The sequence below is a fragment of the Oncorhynchus mykiss genome, chromosome 20 (assembly GCF_057628025.1).
Source record: "Oncorhynchus mykiss isolate SJ-2025 chromosome 20, ASM5762802v1, whole genome shotgun sequence".
NCBI classification, from domain to species: Eukaryota; Metazoa; Chordata; class Actinopteri; order Salmoniformes; family Salmonidae; genus Oncorhynchus; species Oncorhynchus mykiss.
In genome coordinates, this window is record NC_143041.1 from 50,052,099 (window position 1) to 50,070,042 (window position 17,944).

Below are 17,944 nucleotides of genomic sequence, written 5' to 3' on the forward strand. Positions count from 1 at the left end.
TCTCTCTCCTCCCCCACTCTCTCCTCCCCCTCTCTCAGATCTGAACTTCTGTGGGACCAAACAGCCCTGTCTGAACGGGGGAACCTGCAGCAACACGGGACCTGACAAATACCAGTGTTCCTGTGTTGAGGGCTACTCTGGAGTCAACTGTGAGAGGGGTAGGTAGTTACTGTGAGAGGGGTAGGGTAGTTCCTGTGTTGAGGGCTACTCTGGAGTCAACTGTGAGAGGGTTAGGTAGTTACTGTGAGAGGGGTAGGGTAGTTACTGTGTTGAGGGCTACTCTGGAGTCAACTGTGAGAGGGGTAGGTAGTTACTGTGAGAGGGGTAGGGTAGTTACTGTGTTGAGGGCTACTCTGGAGTCAACTGTGAGAGGGGTAGGTAGTTACTGTGTTGAGGGCTACTCTGGATTCAACTGTGAGAGGGGTAGGTAGTTACTGTGTTGAGGGCTACTCTGGAGTCAACTGTGAGAGGGATAGGTAGTTACTGTGAGGGGGGTAGGGTAGTTACTGTGTTGAGGGGTAGGGCAGTTACTGTGTTGATGGGTAGGGTAGTTACTGTGAGAGGGGTGGGTAGTTACTGTGTTGAGGGGTGGGGTAGTTACTGTGAGAGGGGTAGGTAGTTACTGTGTTGATGGGTAGGGTAGTTACTGTGTTGAGGAGTAGGGCAGTTACTGTGTTGAGGGGTGGGGTAGTTACTGTGAGAGGGGTGGGTAGTTACTGTGTTGAGGGGTGGGGTAGTTACTGTGAGAGAGGTAGGGTAGTTACTGTGTTGAGGAGTAGGGCAGTTACTGTGTTGAGGGGTGGGGTAGTTACTGTGAGAGGGGTGGGTAGTTACTGTGTTGAGGGGTAGGGTAGTTACTGTGTTGAGGGGTGGGGTAGTTACTGTGAGAGGGGTGGGTAGTTACTGTGTTGAGGGGTGGGTAGTTCCTGTGTTGAGGGGTGGGGAGTTACTGTGAGAGGGGTAGGCGGGTACTTTGTTGAGGGGTGGGTAGTTACTTTGTTGAGGGTTTGGTAGTTACTGTGTTGATGGGTGGGTAGTTACTTTGTTGAGGGTTTGGTAGTTACTGTGTTGAGGGGTAGGGTAGTTAACTGTGTTTCCTCAGTAAATGGGTGTGTCGTCATGGTTTTCTGTTTCCTCAGTAAATGGGTGGGTCGTCATGGTTTCTGTTTCCTCGGTAAATGGGTGGGTCGTCATGGTTTTCTGTTTCCTCAGTAAATGGGTGGGTCGTCATGGTTTCTGTTTCCTCAGTAAATGGGTGGGTCGTCATGGTTTTCTGTTTCCTCAGTAAATGGGTGGGGGGTCATGGTTTTCTGTTTCCTCAGTAAATGTGTGGGTCGTGGGGTTCGGTTGATGCTGAGGGCTGCTCACCGTTTAGCTGCTGGATGTCCTGAAAACACAGACAACAAATTCTTATTTACAATGATGGCCTACCCTGGCCAAACCCGGATAACGATGGGTCAATTGTGCGCCGCCCTATGCTTGCTTGTTTTCATTGCTTTCAAGTTTAGCAGATTTTCATGTTATGTTAGTGCAGGTTGAGCCGCACACTGTGGTCTTCCTATAGGACACACCACCTCAGTGTTAACAGTGGTCTTCCTACTGGGACACACCACCTCAGTGTTAACAGTGGTCTTCCTACTAGGGCACACCACCTGAGTGTTAACAGTGGTCTTCCTACTGGGACACACCACCTCAGTGTTAACAGTGGTCTTCCTACTGGGACACACCACCTCAGTGTTAACAGTGGTCTTCCTACTAGGACACACCACCTGAGTGTTAACAGTGGTCTTCCTACTGGGACACACCACCTCAGTGTTAACAGTGGTCTTCCTACTAGGACACACCACCTCAGTGTTAACAGTGGTCTTCCTACTGGGACACACCACCTCAGTGTTAACAGTGGTCTTCCTACTAGGACACACCACCTCAGTGTTATCAGTGGTCTTCCTACTGGGACACACCACCTCAGTGTTAACAGTGGTCTTCCTATAGGACACACCACCTCAGTGTTAACAGTGGTCTTCCTACTGGGACACACCACCTCAGTCTTAACTGTGGTCTTCCTACTAGGACACACCACCTCAGTGTTAACAGTGGTCTTCCTACTGGGACACACCACCTCAGTGTTAACAGTGTTCTTCCTATAGGACACACCACCTCAGTGTTAACAGTGGTCTTCCTATAGGACACACCACCTCAGTGTTAACAGTGGTCGTCCTATAGGACACACCACCTCAGTGTTAACATTGGTCTTCCTACTAGGACACACCACCTCAGTGTTAACATTGGTCTTCCTACTAGGACACACCTCCTCAGTGTTAACAGTGGTCTTCCTATAGGACACACAACCTCAGTGCTAACAGTGGTCTTCCTACTAGGACACACCACCTCAGTGGTCTTCCTACTAGGACACACCACCTCAGTGTTAACAGTGGTCGTCCTATTAGGACACACCACCTCAGTGTTAACAGTGGTCTTCCAATAGGACACACCACCTCAGTGTTAACAGTGGTCTTCCTACTAGGACACACCACCTCAGTGTTAACAGTGGTCTTCCTACTAGGACACACCACCTCAGTGTTAACAGTGGTCTTCCTATAGGACACACCACCTCAGTGTTAACAGTGGTCTTCCTTCTAGGACACACCACCTCAGTGTTAACATTGGTCTTCCTACTAGGACACACCACCTCAGTGTTAACATTGGTCTTCCTACTAGGACACACCTCCTCAGTGTTAACAGTGGTCTTCCTATAGGACACACCTCCTCAGTGTTAACAGTGGTCTTCCTATAGGACACACAACCTCAGTGCTAACAGTGGTCTTCCTACTAGGACACACCACCTCAGTGGTCTTCCTACTAGGACACACCACCTCAGTGTTAACAGTGGTCTTCCTACTAGGACACACCACCTCAGTGTTAACAGTGGTCTTCCAATAGGACACACCACCTCAGTGTTAACAGTGGTCTTCCTACTAGGACACACCACCTCAGTGTTAACAGTGGTCTTCCTACTAGGACACACCACCTCAGTGTTAACAGTGGTCTTCCTTCTAGGACACACCACCTCAGTGTTAACATTGGTCTTCCTACTAGGACACACCACCTCAGTGTTAACATTGGTCTTCCTACTAGGACACACCTCCTCAGTGTTAACAGTGGTCTTCCTATAGGACACACAACCTCAGTGCTAACAGTGGTCTTCCTACTAGGACACACCACCTCAGTGGTCTTCCTACTAGGACACACCACCTCAGTGTTAACAGTGGTCGTCCTATAGGACACACAACCTCAGTGCTAACAGTGGTCGTCCTATAGGACACACCACCTCAGTGTTAACAGTGGTCTTCCTACTAGGACACACCACCTCAGTGTTAACAGTGGTCTTCCAATAGGACACACCACCTCAGTGTTAACAGTGGTCTCCCTACTAGGACACACCACCTCAGTGTTAACAGTGGTCTTCCTTCTAGGACACACCACCTCAGTGTTAACATTGGTCTTCCTACTAGGACACACCACCTCAGTGTTAACATTGGTCTTCCTACTAGGACACACCTCCTCAGTGTTAACAGTGGTCTTCCTACTAGGACACACCACCTCAGTGTTAACAGTGGTCTTCCTACTGGGACACACCACCTCAGTGTTAACAGTGGTCTTCCTACTAGGACACACCACCTCAGTGTTAACAGTGGTCTTCCTACTGGGACACACCACCTCAGTGTTAACAGTGGTCTTCCTATAGGACACACCACCTCAGTGTTAACAGTGGTCTTCCTACTGGGACACACCACCTCAGTCTTAACTGTGGTCTTCCTACTAGGACACACCACCTCAGTGTTAACAGTGGTCTTCCTACTGGGACACACCACCTCAGTGTTAACAGTGGTCTTCCTATAGGACACACCACCTCAGTGTTAACAGTGGTCTTCCTATAGGACACACCACCTCAGTGTTAACAGTGGTCGTCCTATAGGACACACCACCTCAGTGTTAACATTGGTCTTCCTACTAGGACACACCACCTCAGTGTTAACATTGGTCTTCCTACTAGGACACACCTCCTCAGTGTTAACAGTGGTCTTCCTATAGGACACACAACCTCAGTGCTAACAGTGGTCTTCCTACTAGGACACACCACCTCAGTGGTCTTCCTACTAGGACAAACCACCTCAGTGTTAACAGTGGTCGTCCTACTAGGACACACCACCTCAGTGTTAACAGTGGTCTTCCAATAGGACACACCACCTCAGTGTTAACAGTGGTCTTCCTACTAGGACACACCACCTCAGTGTTAACAGTGGTCTTCCTACTAGGACACACCACCTCAGTGTTAACAGTGGTCTTCCTATAGGACACACCACCTCAGTGTTAACAGTGGTCTTCCTTCTAGGACACACCACCTCAGTGTTAACAGTGGTCTTCCAATAGGACACACCACCTCAGTGTTAACAGTGGTCTTCCTACTAGGACACACCACCTCAGTGTTAACAGTGGTCTTCCTTCTAGGACACACCACCTCAGTGTTAACATTGGTCTTCCTACTAGGACACACCACCTCAGTGTTAACATTGGTCTTCCTACTAGGACACACCTCCTCAGTGTTAACAGTGGTCTTCCTATAGGACACACAACCTCAGTGCTAACAGTGGTCTTCCTACTAGGACACACCACCTCAGTGGTCTTCCTACTAGGACACACCACCTCAGTGTTAACAGTGGTCGTCCTATAGGACACACAACCTCAGTGCTAACAGTGGTCGTCCTATAGGACACACCACCTCAGTGTTAACAGTGGTCTTCCTACTAGGACACACCACCTCAGTGTTAACAGTGGTCTTCCAATAGGACACACCACCTCAGTGTTAACAGTGGTCTCCCTACTAGGACACACCACCTCAGTGTTAACAGTGGTCTTCCTTCTAGGACACACCACCTCAGTGTTAACATTGGTCTTCCTACTAGGACACACCACCTCAGTGTTAACATTGGTCTTCCTACTAGGACACACCTCCTCAGTGTTAACAGTGGTCTTCCTACTAGGACACACCACCTCAGTGTTAACAGTGGTCTTCCTACTGGGACACACCACCTCAGTGTTAACAGTGGTCTTCCTACTAGGACACACCACCTCAGTGTTAACAGTGGTCTTCCTACTGGGACACACCACCTCAGTGTTAACAGTGGTCTTCCTATAGGACACACCACCTCAGTGTTAACAGTGGTCTTCCTACTGGGACACACCACCTCAGTCTTAACTGTGGTCTTCCTACTAGGACACACCACCTCAGTGTTAACAGTGGTCTTCCTACTGGGACACACCACCTCAGTGTTAACAGTGGTCTTCCTATAGGACACACCACCTCAGTGTTAACAGTGGTCTTCCTATAGGACACACCACCTCAGTGTTAACAGTGGTCGTCCTATAGGACACACCACCTCAGTGTTAACATTGGTCTTCCTACTAGGACACACCACCTCAGTGTTAACATTGGTCTTCCTACTAGGACACACCTCCTCAGTGTTAACAGTGGTCTTCCTATAGGACACACAACCTCAGTGCTAACAGTGGTCTTCCTACTAGGACACACCACCTCAGTGGTCTTCCTACTAGGACAAACCACCTCAGTGTTAACAGTGGTCGTCCTACTAGGACACACCACCTCAGTGTTAACAGTGGTCTTCCAATAGGACACACCACCTCAGTGTTAACAGTGGTCTTCCTACTAGGACACACCACCTCAGTGTTAACAGTGGTCTTCCTACTAGGACACACCACCTCAGTGTTAACAGTGGTCTTCCTATAGGACACACCACCTCAGTGTTAACAGTGGTCTTCCTTCTAGGACACACCACCTCAGTGTTAACATTGGTCTTCCTACTAGGACACACCACCTCAGTGTTAACATTGGTCTTCCTACTAGGACACACCTCCTCAGTGTTAACAGTGGTCTTCCTATAGGACACACCTCCTCAGTGTTAACAGTGGTCTTCCTATAGGACACACAACCTCAGTGCTAACAGTGGTCTTCCTACTAGGACACACCACCTCAGTGGTCTTCCTACTAGGACACACCACCTCAGTGTTAACAGTGGTCGTCCTATAGGACACACAACCTCAGTGCTAACAGTGGTCGTCCTATAGGACACACCACCTCAGTGTTAACATTGGTCTTCCTACTAGGACACACCACCTCAGTGTTAACATTGGTCTTCCTACTAGGACACACCACCTCTGTGTTAACAGTGGTCTTCCAATAGGACACACCACCTCAATGTTAACAGTGGTCTTCCTACTAGGACACACCACCTCAGTGTTAACAGTGGTCTTCCTACTAGGACACACCCCCTCAGTGTTAACAGTGGTCTTCCTACTAGGGCACACCACCTCAGGGTTAACAGTGGTCTTCCTACTAGGACACACCACCTCAGTGTTAACAGTGGTCTTCCTACTAGGACACACCACCTCAGTGTTAACAGTGGTCTTCCAATAGGACACACCACCTCAGTGTTAACATTGGTCTTCCTACTAGGACACACCACCTCAGTGTTAACATTGGTCTTCCTACTAGGACACACCTCCTCAGTGTTAACAGTGGTCTTCCTATAGGACACACCACCTCAGTGTTAACAGTGGTCTTCCTACTAGGACACACCACCTCAGTGTTAACTGTGGTCTTCCTACTAGGACACACCACCTCAGTGTTAACAGTGGTCTTCCCACTAGGACACACCACCTCAGTGTTAACAGTGGTCTTCCTTCTAGGACACACCACCTCAGTGTTAACATTGGTCTTCCTACTAGGACACACCACCTCAGTGTTAACATTGGTCTTCCTACTAGGACACACCACCTCAGTGCTAACAGTGGTCTTCCTATAGGACACACCACCTCAGTGTTAACAGTGGTCTTCCTACTAGGACACACCACCTCAGTGTTAACTGTGGTCTTCCTACTAGGACACACCACCTCAGTGTTAACAGTGGTCTTCCTATAGGACACACCACCTCAGTGTTAACTGTGGTCTTCTTATAGGACACACCACCTCAGTGTTAACAGTGGTCTTCCTACTGGGACACACCACCTCAGTGTTAACATTGGTCTTCCTATAGGACACACCACCTCAGTGTTAACTGTGGTCTTCCTATAGGACACACCACCTCAGTGTTAACAGTGGTCTTCCTACTGGGACACACCTCCTCAGTGTTAACAGTGGTCTTCCTATAGGACACACCACCTCAGTGCTAACAGTGGTCTTCCTATAGGACACACCACCTCAGTGTTAACAGTGGTCTTCCTATTAGGACACACCACCTCAGTGTTAACAGTGGTCTTCCTACTAGGACACACCACCTCAGTGCTAACAGTGGTCTTCCTATAGGACACACCACCTCAGTGCTAACAGTATAAACATGGTTCATAGACACATGATTGCTATGTACCACAGCTGTAGGATCAGCAGAGGCATTGAGACAGTTAGAGGGATATACATTAAGTTACTTACATTGTCTACCAATGCTCCTGGTGTAATGTACATTTGCTAAAGCATTATGATGACACAATGGTAGTGGGGAGTACTGATTGGCTGAATGGATTCAGGGGGCGTATGGGGGTGTACTGATTGGCTGAATGGATTCAGGGGGCGTATGGGGGTGTACTGATAGGCTGAATGGATTCAGGGAGCGTAGGGGGGTGTACTGATTGGCTGAATGGATTCAGGGAGCGTAGGGGGGTGTACTGATTGGCCGAATGGATTCAGGGAGCGTAGGGGGGGTGTACTGATTGGCTGAATGGATTCAGGGGGCGTGGGGGGGTGTACTGATTGGCTGAGTGGATTCTGGGGGCGTAGGGGGGTGTATTTATTGGCTGAGTGGATTCAGTAGGTGTGGGGGGGGTATACAAGGGTCCTCTCTGCTCCCAGGTCCTCTCCTCTCCCAGGTCCTCTCTCCTCCCAGGTCCTCTCCTCTCCCAGATCCTCTCTCCTCCCAGGTCCTCTCCTCTCCCAGATCCTCTCTGCTCCCAGGTCCTCTCTGCTCCTAGGTCCTATCTGCTCCCAGGTCCTCTCTGTTCCCAGGTCCTCTCTGCTTCCAGGTCCTCTCTGCTTCCAGGTCCTCTCTGCTCCCAGGTCCTCTCCTCTCCCAGGTCAGCTCTGCTCCCAGGTCCTCTCTGCTCCCAGGTCCTTTCTGCTCCCAGGTCCTCTCTGCTCCCAGGTCCTCTCCTCTCCCAGGTTTTCTCTGCTCTCATTGGCCAGTCAGTCTCTCCCAGCATGTGTCTTTAACCCTGTGTGTCTTCCCTCCACAGCAGAGCATGCGTGTCTGTCCAACCCCTGCTCTAATGGAGGGAGCTGTGTCGAGACCAGTCAGGGTTATGGGTGTGTATGTGGAGCGGGTTGGAGCGGACCCTCCTGTAGCATCAGTAAGTCTGTATATATACACACACACACACACACACACACACACACACACACACACTCACACACACGGCAGTCCATTAATGTATCTTCCCTGTCTGCTAGATGTTGATGAGTGCTCTCCTAACCCCTGTAACCACGGTGGGACCTGTCAGGATCTGGTTCATGGTTATAAGTGTCACTGTCCTCCTCAGTGGACCGGCAAGACCTGTCGCATAGGTGAGATACACACATTCTCTGTCTCTCTCTCTCTCTCTCTCTCTCTCTCTCTCTCTCCCTCTTCCTCTGTCTCCCTCTGTCTCTCTCCTTCTGTCTCTCTCTCCCTCTCCCTCTGTCTCCCTCTCTCTCCCTCTCCCCCCCCCTCTCTCTCTCTCTCTCTCCCTCTGTCTCTCTCTGTCTCCCTCTCTCTCTCCCTCTGTCTCTCTCTCCTCTCTCTCTTCTCTTATTTCTACTCCTCTACAACCTCGTTTTCTCAGTTGGATATCTCTATTGCCTTCATTCACTGTGTCTTTGACTTTAACATAGTACTTTATGAACATTGAGTGTAGGAAGTGGACTCATAATGATTATCTGTCTTCACTCTAACCATGCTGTGTTATTAATCCGCCTCCTCTCCAGATGCCAACGAATGCGACAGCAAGCCCTGTGTCAACGCCAACTCCTGCCGCAACCTGATTGGTGGATACTTCTGCGAGTGTGACGCTGGTTGGACAGGGCTGAACTGTGACATCAGTGAGTAGAACTGAGACTGTTCTGTTTAGCTGCAGCTCTGTAGCTCTAGAACACCTGTCTCTGTAGCTCTAGAACACCTGTCTCTGTAGCTCTAGAACACCTGTCTCTGTAGCTCTAGAACACCTGTCTCTGTAGCTCTAGAACACCTGTCTCTGTAGCTCTAGAACACCTGGCTCTGTAGCTCTAGAACACCTGTCTCTGTAGCTCTAGAACACCTGTCTCTGTAGCTCTAGAACAGCTGTCTCTGTAGCTCTAGAACACCTGTCTCTGTAGCTCTAGAACACCTGTCTCTGTAGGTCTAGAACACCTGCCTCTGTAGCTCAAGGACACCTGTCTCTGTAGCTCTAGAACACCTGTCTCTGGGGCTCAAGGACACCTGTCTCTGTAGCTCTAGACCACCTGTCTTTGTAGCTCTAGAACACCTGTCTCTGGGGCTCTATAACACCTGTAGTAGGGCACTACATAAGGACTAGCATTCACAGGGTAGTAGGGCACTACATAAGGACTAGGATTCACAGGGTAGTAGGGCGCTACATAAGGACTAGGATTCACAGGGTAGTAGGGCACTACATTAGGATTCACAGGGTGGTAGGACACTACATAAGGACTAGGATTCACAGGGTGATAGGACACTACATAAGGACTAGGATTCACAGGGTGGTAGGGCACTACATAAGGACTAGGATTCACAGGGTAGTAGGGCACTACATAAGGACTAGGAATCACAGGGTAGTAGGGAACTACATAAGGACTAGGATTCACAGGGTGGTAGGGCACTACATAAGGACTAGCATTCACAGGGTGGTAGGGCACTACATAAGGACTAGGATTCACACGGTAGTAGGGCACTACACAAGGACTAGGATTCACAGGGTAGTAGGGCACTACATAAGGACTAGGATTCACAGGGTGGTAGGACACTACATAAGGACTAGGATTCACAGGGTGGTAGGGCACTACATAAGGACTAGGATTCACAGGATAGTAGGGCACTACATAAGGACTAGGATTCACAGGGTGGTAGGGCACTACATAAAGACTAGGATTCACAGGGTAGTAGGGCACTACATAAGGACTAGGATTCACAGGGTAGTAGGACACTACATAAGGACTAGCATTCACAGGGTGGTTGGGCACTACATAAGGACTAGGATTCACAGGGTAGTAGGGCACTACATAAGGACTAGGATTCATAGGGTAGTAGGGTACTACATAAGTACTAGGATTCACAGGGTAGTAGGACACTACATAAGGACTAGGATTCACAGGGTGGTAGGACAATACGTAAGGACTAGGATTCACAGGGTGGTAGGACACTACATAAGGAATGGGATGATTCCTTTAAGGGGGGAGGCACTTAATTTCACGGAGGGTGAACAATTCATTACTACATTATCACAGACAAAGTTGATTATCTTGTTTAATACGTGCTCGTAGATAACAGCTGATACATCATCTTTGGTTTCCTGTGTATCTTGATTATCTTGTTTAATACGTGGTAGTAGATAACAGCTGATACATCATCTTTGGTTTCCTGTGTATCTTGATTATCTTCTTTAATACGTGCTAGTAAATAACAGCTGATACATCATCTTTGGTTTCCTGTGTATCTTGATTATCTTGTTTAATACGTGCTAGTCGATAACAGCTGATACATCATCTTTGGTTTCCTGTGTATCTTGATTATCTTGTTTAATACGTGCTAGTCGATAACAGCTGATACGTCATCTTTGTTTTCCTGTGTATCTTGATTATCTTCTTTAATACGTGCTAGTAAATAACAGCTGATACATCATCTTTGTTTTCCTGTGTATCTTGATTATCTTGTTTAATACGTGCTATTAGATAACAGCTGATACTTCATCTTTGTTTTCCTGTGTATCTTGATTATCTTGTTTAATACGTGCTAATAGATAGCAGCTGATACATCATCTTTGGTTTCCTGTGTATCTTGATTATCTTGTTTAATACGTGCTAGTCGATAACAGCTGATACATCATCTTTGTTTTCCTGTGTATCTTGATTATCTTGTTTAATACGTGCTAGTAGATAACAGCTGATACATCATCTTTGGTTTCCTGTGTATCTTGATTATCTTGTTTAATACGTGCTAGTCGATAACAGCTGATACGTCATCTTTGTTTTCCTGTGTATCTTGATTATCTTGTTTAATACGTGCTAGTAGATAACAGCTGATACATCATATTTGGTTTCCTGTGTATCTTGATTATCTTGTTTAATATGTGCTATTAGATAACAGCTGATACTTCATCTTTGTTTTCCTGTGTATCTTGATTATCTTGTTTAATACGTGCTAGTAGATAACAGCTGATACATCATCTTTGGTTTCCTGTGTATCTTGATTATCTTGTTTAATACGTGCTAATAGATAACAGCTGATACATCATCTTTGTTTTCCTGTGTATCTTGATTATCTTGTTTAATACGTGCTAGTAAATAACAGCTGATACATCATATTTGGTTTCCTGTGTATCTTGATTATCTTGTTTAATACGTGCTAGTCGATAACAGCTGATACGTCATCTTTGTTTTCCTGTGTATCTTGATTATCTTGTTTAATACGTGCTAGTAGATAACAGCTGATACATCATCTTTGGTTTCCTGTGCATCTTGATTATCTTGTTTAATATGTGCTAGTAGATAACAGCTGATACATCATCTTTGGTTTCCTGTGTATCTTGATTATCTTGTTTAATACGTGCTAGTCGATAACAGCTGATACGTCATCTTTGGTTTCCTGTGTGTCTTGATTATCTTGTTTAATACGTGCTAGTAGATAACAGCTGATACATCATCTTTGTTTTCCTGTGTAGATCTCAACGACTGTAAAGACCAGTGCCACCACGGAGGAATCTGCATGGTACGTTGTCTCTCCCTCTCTGCATCTCTAGCTCTCTCTACAATTCATTTCAATTCAAGCGGCTTTATTGTCATGGGAAACATATGTTAACATTGCCAAAGCAAGTGAAGTAGATAGTATACAAAAGTGAAATAAACAATAAAAATGAACATTAAACATTACAAAATAAATCAACGTAAATATGGGTTGTATTTACAATGGTGTTTGTTCTTCACTGGTTGACCTTTTCTCGTGGCAACAGGTCACAAATCTTGCTGCTGTGATGGCACACTGGTATTTCACCCAGTAGATATGGGAGTTTATCAAAACTGGGTTTGTTTTCGTATTCTTTGTGGGTCTGTGTAATCTGAGGGAAATATGTGTCTCTAATATGGTCATACATTTGGCAGGAGGTTAGGAAGTGCAGCTCAGTTTCCACCTCATTTTGTGGGCAGTGAGCGCATAGCCTGTCTTCTCTTGAGAGCCATGTCTGCCTACGGCGGCCTTTCTCAATAGCAAGGCTATGCTCACTGAGTCTGTATATAGTCACAGCTTTCCTTAAGTTTGGGTCAGTCACAGTGGTCAGGTATTCTGCCGCTGTGTCCTCTCTGTTTAGGCCCAATAGCATTCTAGTTTGCTCAGTTTTTTTGTTAATTCTTTCCAATGTGTCAAGTAATTATCTTTTTGTTTTCTCATGATTTGGTTGGGTCTAATTGTGCTGCTGTCCTGGGGCTCTGTGGGTGTGTATGTGTTTGTGAACAGAGCCCCAGAACCAGCTTGCTTAGGGGACTCTTCTCCAGGTTCATCTCTCTGTAGTTGATGGCGAGGGTTGGAGAGGGGAGGGAGGGAGAGGGAGGGGAGGGTTGGAGAGGGGAGGGAGGTAGGGGAGGGTTGGAGAGGGGAGGGAGGGAGGGGGAGGGTTGGAGAGGGGAGGGAGGGAGGGAGAGGGTTGGAGAGGGGAGGGAGGGAGAGGGTTGGAGAGGGGAGGGAGGGAGAGGGTTGGAGAGGGGAGGGAGGGAGAGGGTTGGAGAGGGGAGGGAGGGAGGGTTGGAGAGGGGAGGGAGGGAGGGAGAGGGTTGGAGAGGGGAGGGAGGGAGGGAGAGGGTTGGAGAGGGAGGGAGAGGGTTGGAGAGGGGAGGGAGGGGGAGGGGGGGGAGGGAGGGAGAGGGTTGGAGAGGGGAGGGATGGAGAGGAAGCTGAACACCCTGTTGGGTTGTAAAGTTGGTCTGGAATTCCTCAATAAAATGAAACGGAGTGGAGGAATGGAGGGAGAGGGTTGGAGAGGGGAGGGAGGGAGAGGGTTGGAGAGGGGAGGGAGGGAGAGGGGAGGGAGGGAGAGGGTTGGAGAGGGGAGGGAGGAAGAGGGTTGGAGAGGGGAGGGAGGGAGAGGCACGCAGGGCGAAGAGAGGGAGAGGGAGTCATTGGGTTCAGTGGGCTTGGTAACTAAGGAAAGGGGAGAGGGAATAAGAGGTAGAAGGGTATAGACATCGAGGGAGTCCCGTCTTCTCTATTCTCTTGTTATTGTCCCGTCTTCTCTATTGTCTTGTTATTGTCCCGTCTTCTCTATTGTCTTGTTATTGTCCCGTCTTCTCTATTGTCTTGTTATTGTCCCGTCTTCTCTATTCTCTTGTTATTGTCCCGTCTTCTCTATTGTCTTGTTATTGTCCCGTCTTCTCTAATGTCTTGTTATTGTCCCGTCTTCTCTATTGTCTTGTTATTGTCCCGTCTTCTCTATTGTCTTGTTATTGTCCCGTCTTCTCTATTGTCTTGTTATTGTCCCGTCTTCTCTATTGTCTTGTTATTGTCCCGTCTTCTCTATTGTCTTGTTATTGTCCCGTCTTCTCTATTGTCTTGTTATTGTCCCGTCTTCTCTAATGTCTTGTTATTGTCCCGTCTTCTCTATTGTCTTGTTATTGTCCCGTCTTCTCTATTGTCTTGTTATTGTCCCGTCTTCTCTATTGTCTTGTTATTGTCCCGTCTTCTCTATTGTCTTGTTATTGTCCCGTCTTCTCTATTGTCTTGTTATTGTCCCGTCTTCTCTATTGTCTTGTTATTGTCCCGTCTTCTCTATTGTCTTGTTATTGTCCCGTCTTCTCTATTGTCTTGTTATTGTCCCGTCTTCTCGATTGTCTTGTTATTGTCCCGTCTTCTCTATTGTCTTGTTATTGTCCCTTCTTCTCTATTGTCTTGTTATTGTCCCGTCTTCTCTATTGTCTTGTTATTGTCCCGTCTTCTCTATTGTCTTGTTATTGTCCCGTCTTCTCTATTGTCTTGTTATTGTCCCGTCTTCTCTATTGTCTTGTTATTGTCCCGTCTTCTCTATTCTCTTGTTATTGTCCCGTCTTCTCTATTGTCTTGTTATTGTCCCGTCTTCTCTATTGTCTTGTTATTGTCCCGTCTTCTCTATTCTCTTGTTATTATCCCGTCTTCTCTATTGTCTTGTTATTGTCCCGTCTTCTCTATTGTCTTGTTATTGTCCCGTCTTCTCTATTCTCTTGTTATTGTCCCGTCTTCTCTATTCTCTTGTTATTGTCCCGTCTTCTCTATTGTCTTGTTATTGTCCCGTCTTCTCTATTCTCTTGTTATTGTCCCGTCTTCTCTATTCTCTTGTTATTGTCCCGTCTTCTCTATTCTCTTGTTATTGTCCCGTCTTCTCTATTCTCTTGTTATTGTCCCGTCTACTCTATTGTCTTGTTATTGTCCCGTCTTCTCTATTCTCTTGTTATTGTCCCGTCTTCTCTATTTTCTTGTTATTGTCCCGTCTTCTCTATTGTCTTGTTATTGTCCCGTCTTCTCTAATGTCTTGTTATTGTCCCGTCTTCTCTATTGTCTTGTTATTGTCCCGTCTTCTCTATTGTCTTGTTATTGTCCCGTCTTCTCTATTGTCTTGTTATTGTCCCGTCTTCTCTATTCTCTTATTGTCCCGTCTTCTCTATTGTCTTGTTATTGTCCCGTCTTCTCTATTGTCTTGTTATTGTCCCGTCTTCTCTATTCTCTTGTTATTGTCCCGTCTTCTCTATTGTCTTGTTATTGTCCCGTCTTCTCTATTCTCTTGTTATTGTCCCGTCTTCTCTATTGTCTTGTTATTGTCCCGTCTTCTCTATTCTCTTGTTATTGTCCCGTCTTCTCTATTGTCTTGTTATTGTCCCGTCTTCTCTATTGTCTTGTTATTGTCCCGTCTTCTCTATTGTCTTGTTATTGTCCCGTCTTCTCTATTGTCTTGTTATTGTCCCGTCTTCTCTATTGTCTTGTTATTGTCCCGTCTTCTCTATTGTCTTCTTATTGTCCCGTCTTCTCTATTGTCTTATGGGTATCTCCTGTGTCTAACAGTAGTCATGCTGGACCCACCCTGTGTGAGTAGTAGTTACCATCCATTCTCTTGTCTCTCTTAATGAAGTCCTTATGTAACATGACCTATAGGATCCTCTGGGGCGGTTATTGAGCCTAAAGGGGTCCCCCTAAACCTCAAGTTTAAAGGAATTGTTCATCCTATACTGCTTTAGTTGAACCCAAATGGTTCTCTAATGAACCCTTTATGGTTGTCTCCAATGAACCCTTTATGGTTCTCTAATGAACCCTTTATGGTTGTCTAATGAACCCTTTATGGTTCTCTCTAATGAATCCTGTATGGTTCTCTAATAAACCCTTTATGGTTCTCTAATAAACCCTTTATGGTTCTCTAATGAACCCTTTATGGTTCTCTAAATAGCCCTTTATGGTTCTCTAATAAACCCTTTATGGTTGTGTCTAACCAACCCTGTATGGTTCTCTAATGAACCCTTTATGGTTGTCTCCAATGAACCCTTTATGGTTCTCTAATGAACCCTTTATGGTTCTCTAATGAACCCTTTATGGTTCTCTAATGAACCCTTTATGGTTCTCTAATGAACCCTTTATGGTTCTCTAATGAACCCTTTATGGTTGTCTAACAGGACTTGGTGAACGGGTACCGCTGTGTGTGTCCTGCGGGTTACTCTGGAGACCACTGTGAGAGAGATGTGGATGAGTGTGCCGGCGCTCCCTGTCTGAACGGCGGGCGATGCCAAGACCAGGTCAACGGATTCACCTGCCTCTGTCTGGCCGGGTTCTCTGGACATTTCTGCCAAGTGAGCATTGTGCAACGCTCAAACCCTTCCCCATTCCCATTCCTACATACTGCTTACTAACTAAGGCATCAAACAGAAGAACACGTACTAAAATAGGGAGGGACTACCTGGAATTTTCCAAAAAGAAACACTTGAAAAAAATTTCCGTTGCAAAATGTTTTAAAACCTTTTCTATTGCATGCCCTGATGAACACAACTCTAGATTGCTTTAGTTCTGGTTTGATTGGCCGGTCTCCCCCTTCTGCCCTCCAACCACCATGACTGTTGTTCACTGATGTTTAATGTCAAGGCTTTGTAAAGCTGATCTCCAGGCTGCTTCTCTGTGTTGGAGACATTCCTCAAAGTTTCAAAGTCAATTATGTCTCCGACTTCTTTCCCCTCCTTCCTTCTCTCTCTGTGTGGGTGGTTATTGGCTGGCTCCTATCGGAGGATGCTGTTGGCTGGGATGATATGTTAGATATTAGGTCTCACTCTCTCTGTCTCTTTGTCTCTCTCTCTCTCTCTCTCTCTCTCTCTCTCTCTCTCTCTCTCTCTCTCTCTCTCTCTCTACTGTCTCTCTGTCTCTGTCTCTCTCTACTGTCTCTCTGTCTCTGTCTCTGTCTCTCTCTCTCTCTCTCTCTCTCCTACTGTCTCTCTGTCTCTCTCTCTCTACTGTCTCTCTGTCTCTGTCTCTGTCTCTGTCTCTGTCTCTCTCTCTCTCTCTCTCTCTCTCTCTCTCTCTCTCTCTACTGTCTCTCTCTACTGTCTCTCTGTCTCTGTCTCTCTGTCTCTATATCTCTCTCTCTGTCTCTCTCTCGGTCTCTCTCTCTCTGTCTCTCTCTCTCGGTCTCTCTCTCCATCTCTCTCTGTCTCTGTCTCTCTCTGTCTCTCTCTCTCTGTCTCTCTCTGTATCAAGTTGGATATAGACTACTGCTTCGCCAACCCTTGTCAGAACGGGGCTCTATGCTTCAACGTGGCTAAAGACTACTACTGTGGCTGTTCAGAAGACTACGAGGGAAAAAACTGCTCTCACCTCAAAGACCACTGTCACACCACCACGTGCAAAGGTACCCCCTTCTCTCCCACTTCCTCTTGTCTCCCTCTTCCCCCTTCTCTACCTCTTCCTCCTCCTCCTCTTCCTCTTCTCTCCCTCCCCTTCCCCCTTCTCCCTCTCCCTTCCCTCTCCCTTCTCTTCCCCTCTTCTCCCTCTCCCTTCTCTTCCCCTCTTCTCCCTCTCCCTTCCCTCCACCTTCTCCCTCTCCCTTCCCTCCCCCCTTCTCCCTCTCCCTTCCCTCCCCCTTCTCCCTCTCCCTTCTCTTCTCCCTCTCCCTTCCCTCCCCCCTTCTCCCTCTCTCTTCTCTTCTCCCTCTCCCTTCCCTCCCCCCTTCTCCCTCTCCCTCCCCCTTCTCCCTCTCCCTTCCCTCCACCTTCTCCCTCTCCCTTCTCTTCCCCTCTTCTCCCTCTCCCTTCTCTTCCCCTCTTCTCCCTCTCCCTTCTCTTCCCCTCTTCTCCCTCTCCCTTCTCTTCCCCTCTTCTCCCTCTCCCTTCTCTTCCCCCCTTCTCCCTCTCCCTTCCCTCCCCCTTCTCCCTCTCCCTTCTCTTCTCCCTCTCCCTTCCCTCCCCCCTTCTCCCTCTCTCTTCTCTTCTCCCTCTCCCTTCCCTCCCCCCTTCTCCCTCTCCCTCCCCCCTTCTCCCTCTCCCTTCCCTCCACCTTCTCCCTCTCCCTTCTCTTCCCCTCTTCTCCCTCTCCCTTCTCTTCCCCTCTTCTCCCTCTCCCTTCTCTTCCCCTCTTCTCCCTCTCCCTTCTCTTCCCCTCTTCTCCCTTCTCTTCCCCTCTTCTCCCTCTCCCTTCCCTTC

The 17,944-nt window shown here is 47.4% G+C and overlaps 1 protein-coding gene across 2 annotated transcripts in view; it reads left to right on the forward strand.

Annotated features, from left to right (window-relative positions):
* The window catches only part of LOC110515455 (protein jagged-1b), a 134,966-nt gene that overhangs the window by 59,706 nt on the left and 57,316 nt on the right, over positions 1-17,944 (forward strand). For both annotated transcript variants that reach the window (XM_036956438.2, XM_036956439.2), the window contains exons 7-13: positions 39-158; positions 8,302-8,415; positions 8,516-8,629; positions 9,029-9,142; positions 11,977-12,023; positions 15,935-16,108; positions 17,004-17,154. In XM_036956438.2, the coding sequence (XP_036812333.2) occupies positions 39-158; positions 8,302-8,415; positions 8,516-8,629; positions 9,029-9,142; positions 11,977-12,023; positions 15,935-16,108; positions 17,004-17,154 (834 nt within the window). The remainder of the gene's footprint in view (positions 1-38; positions 159-8,301; positions 8,416-8,515; positions 8,630-9,028; positions 9,143-11,976; positions 12,024-15,934; positions 16,109-17,003; positions 17,155-17,944) is intronic.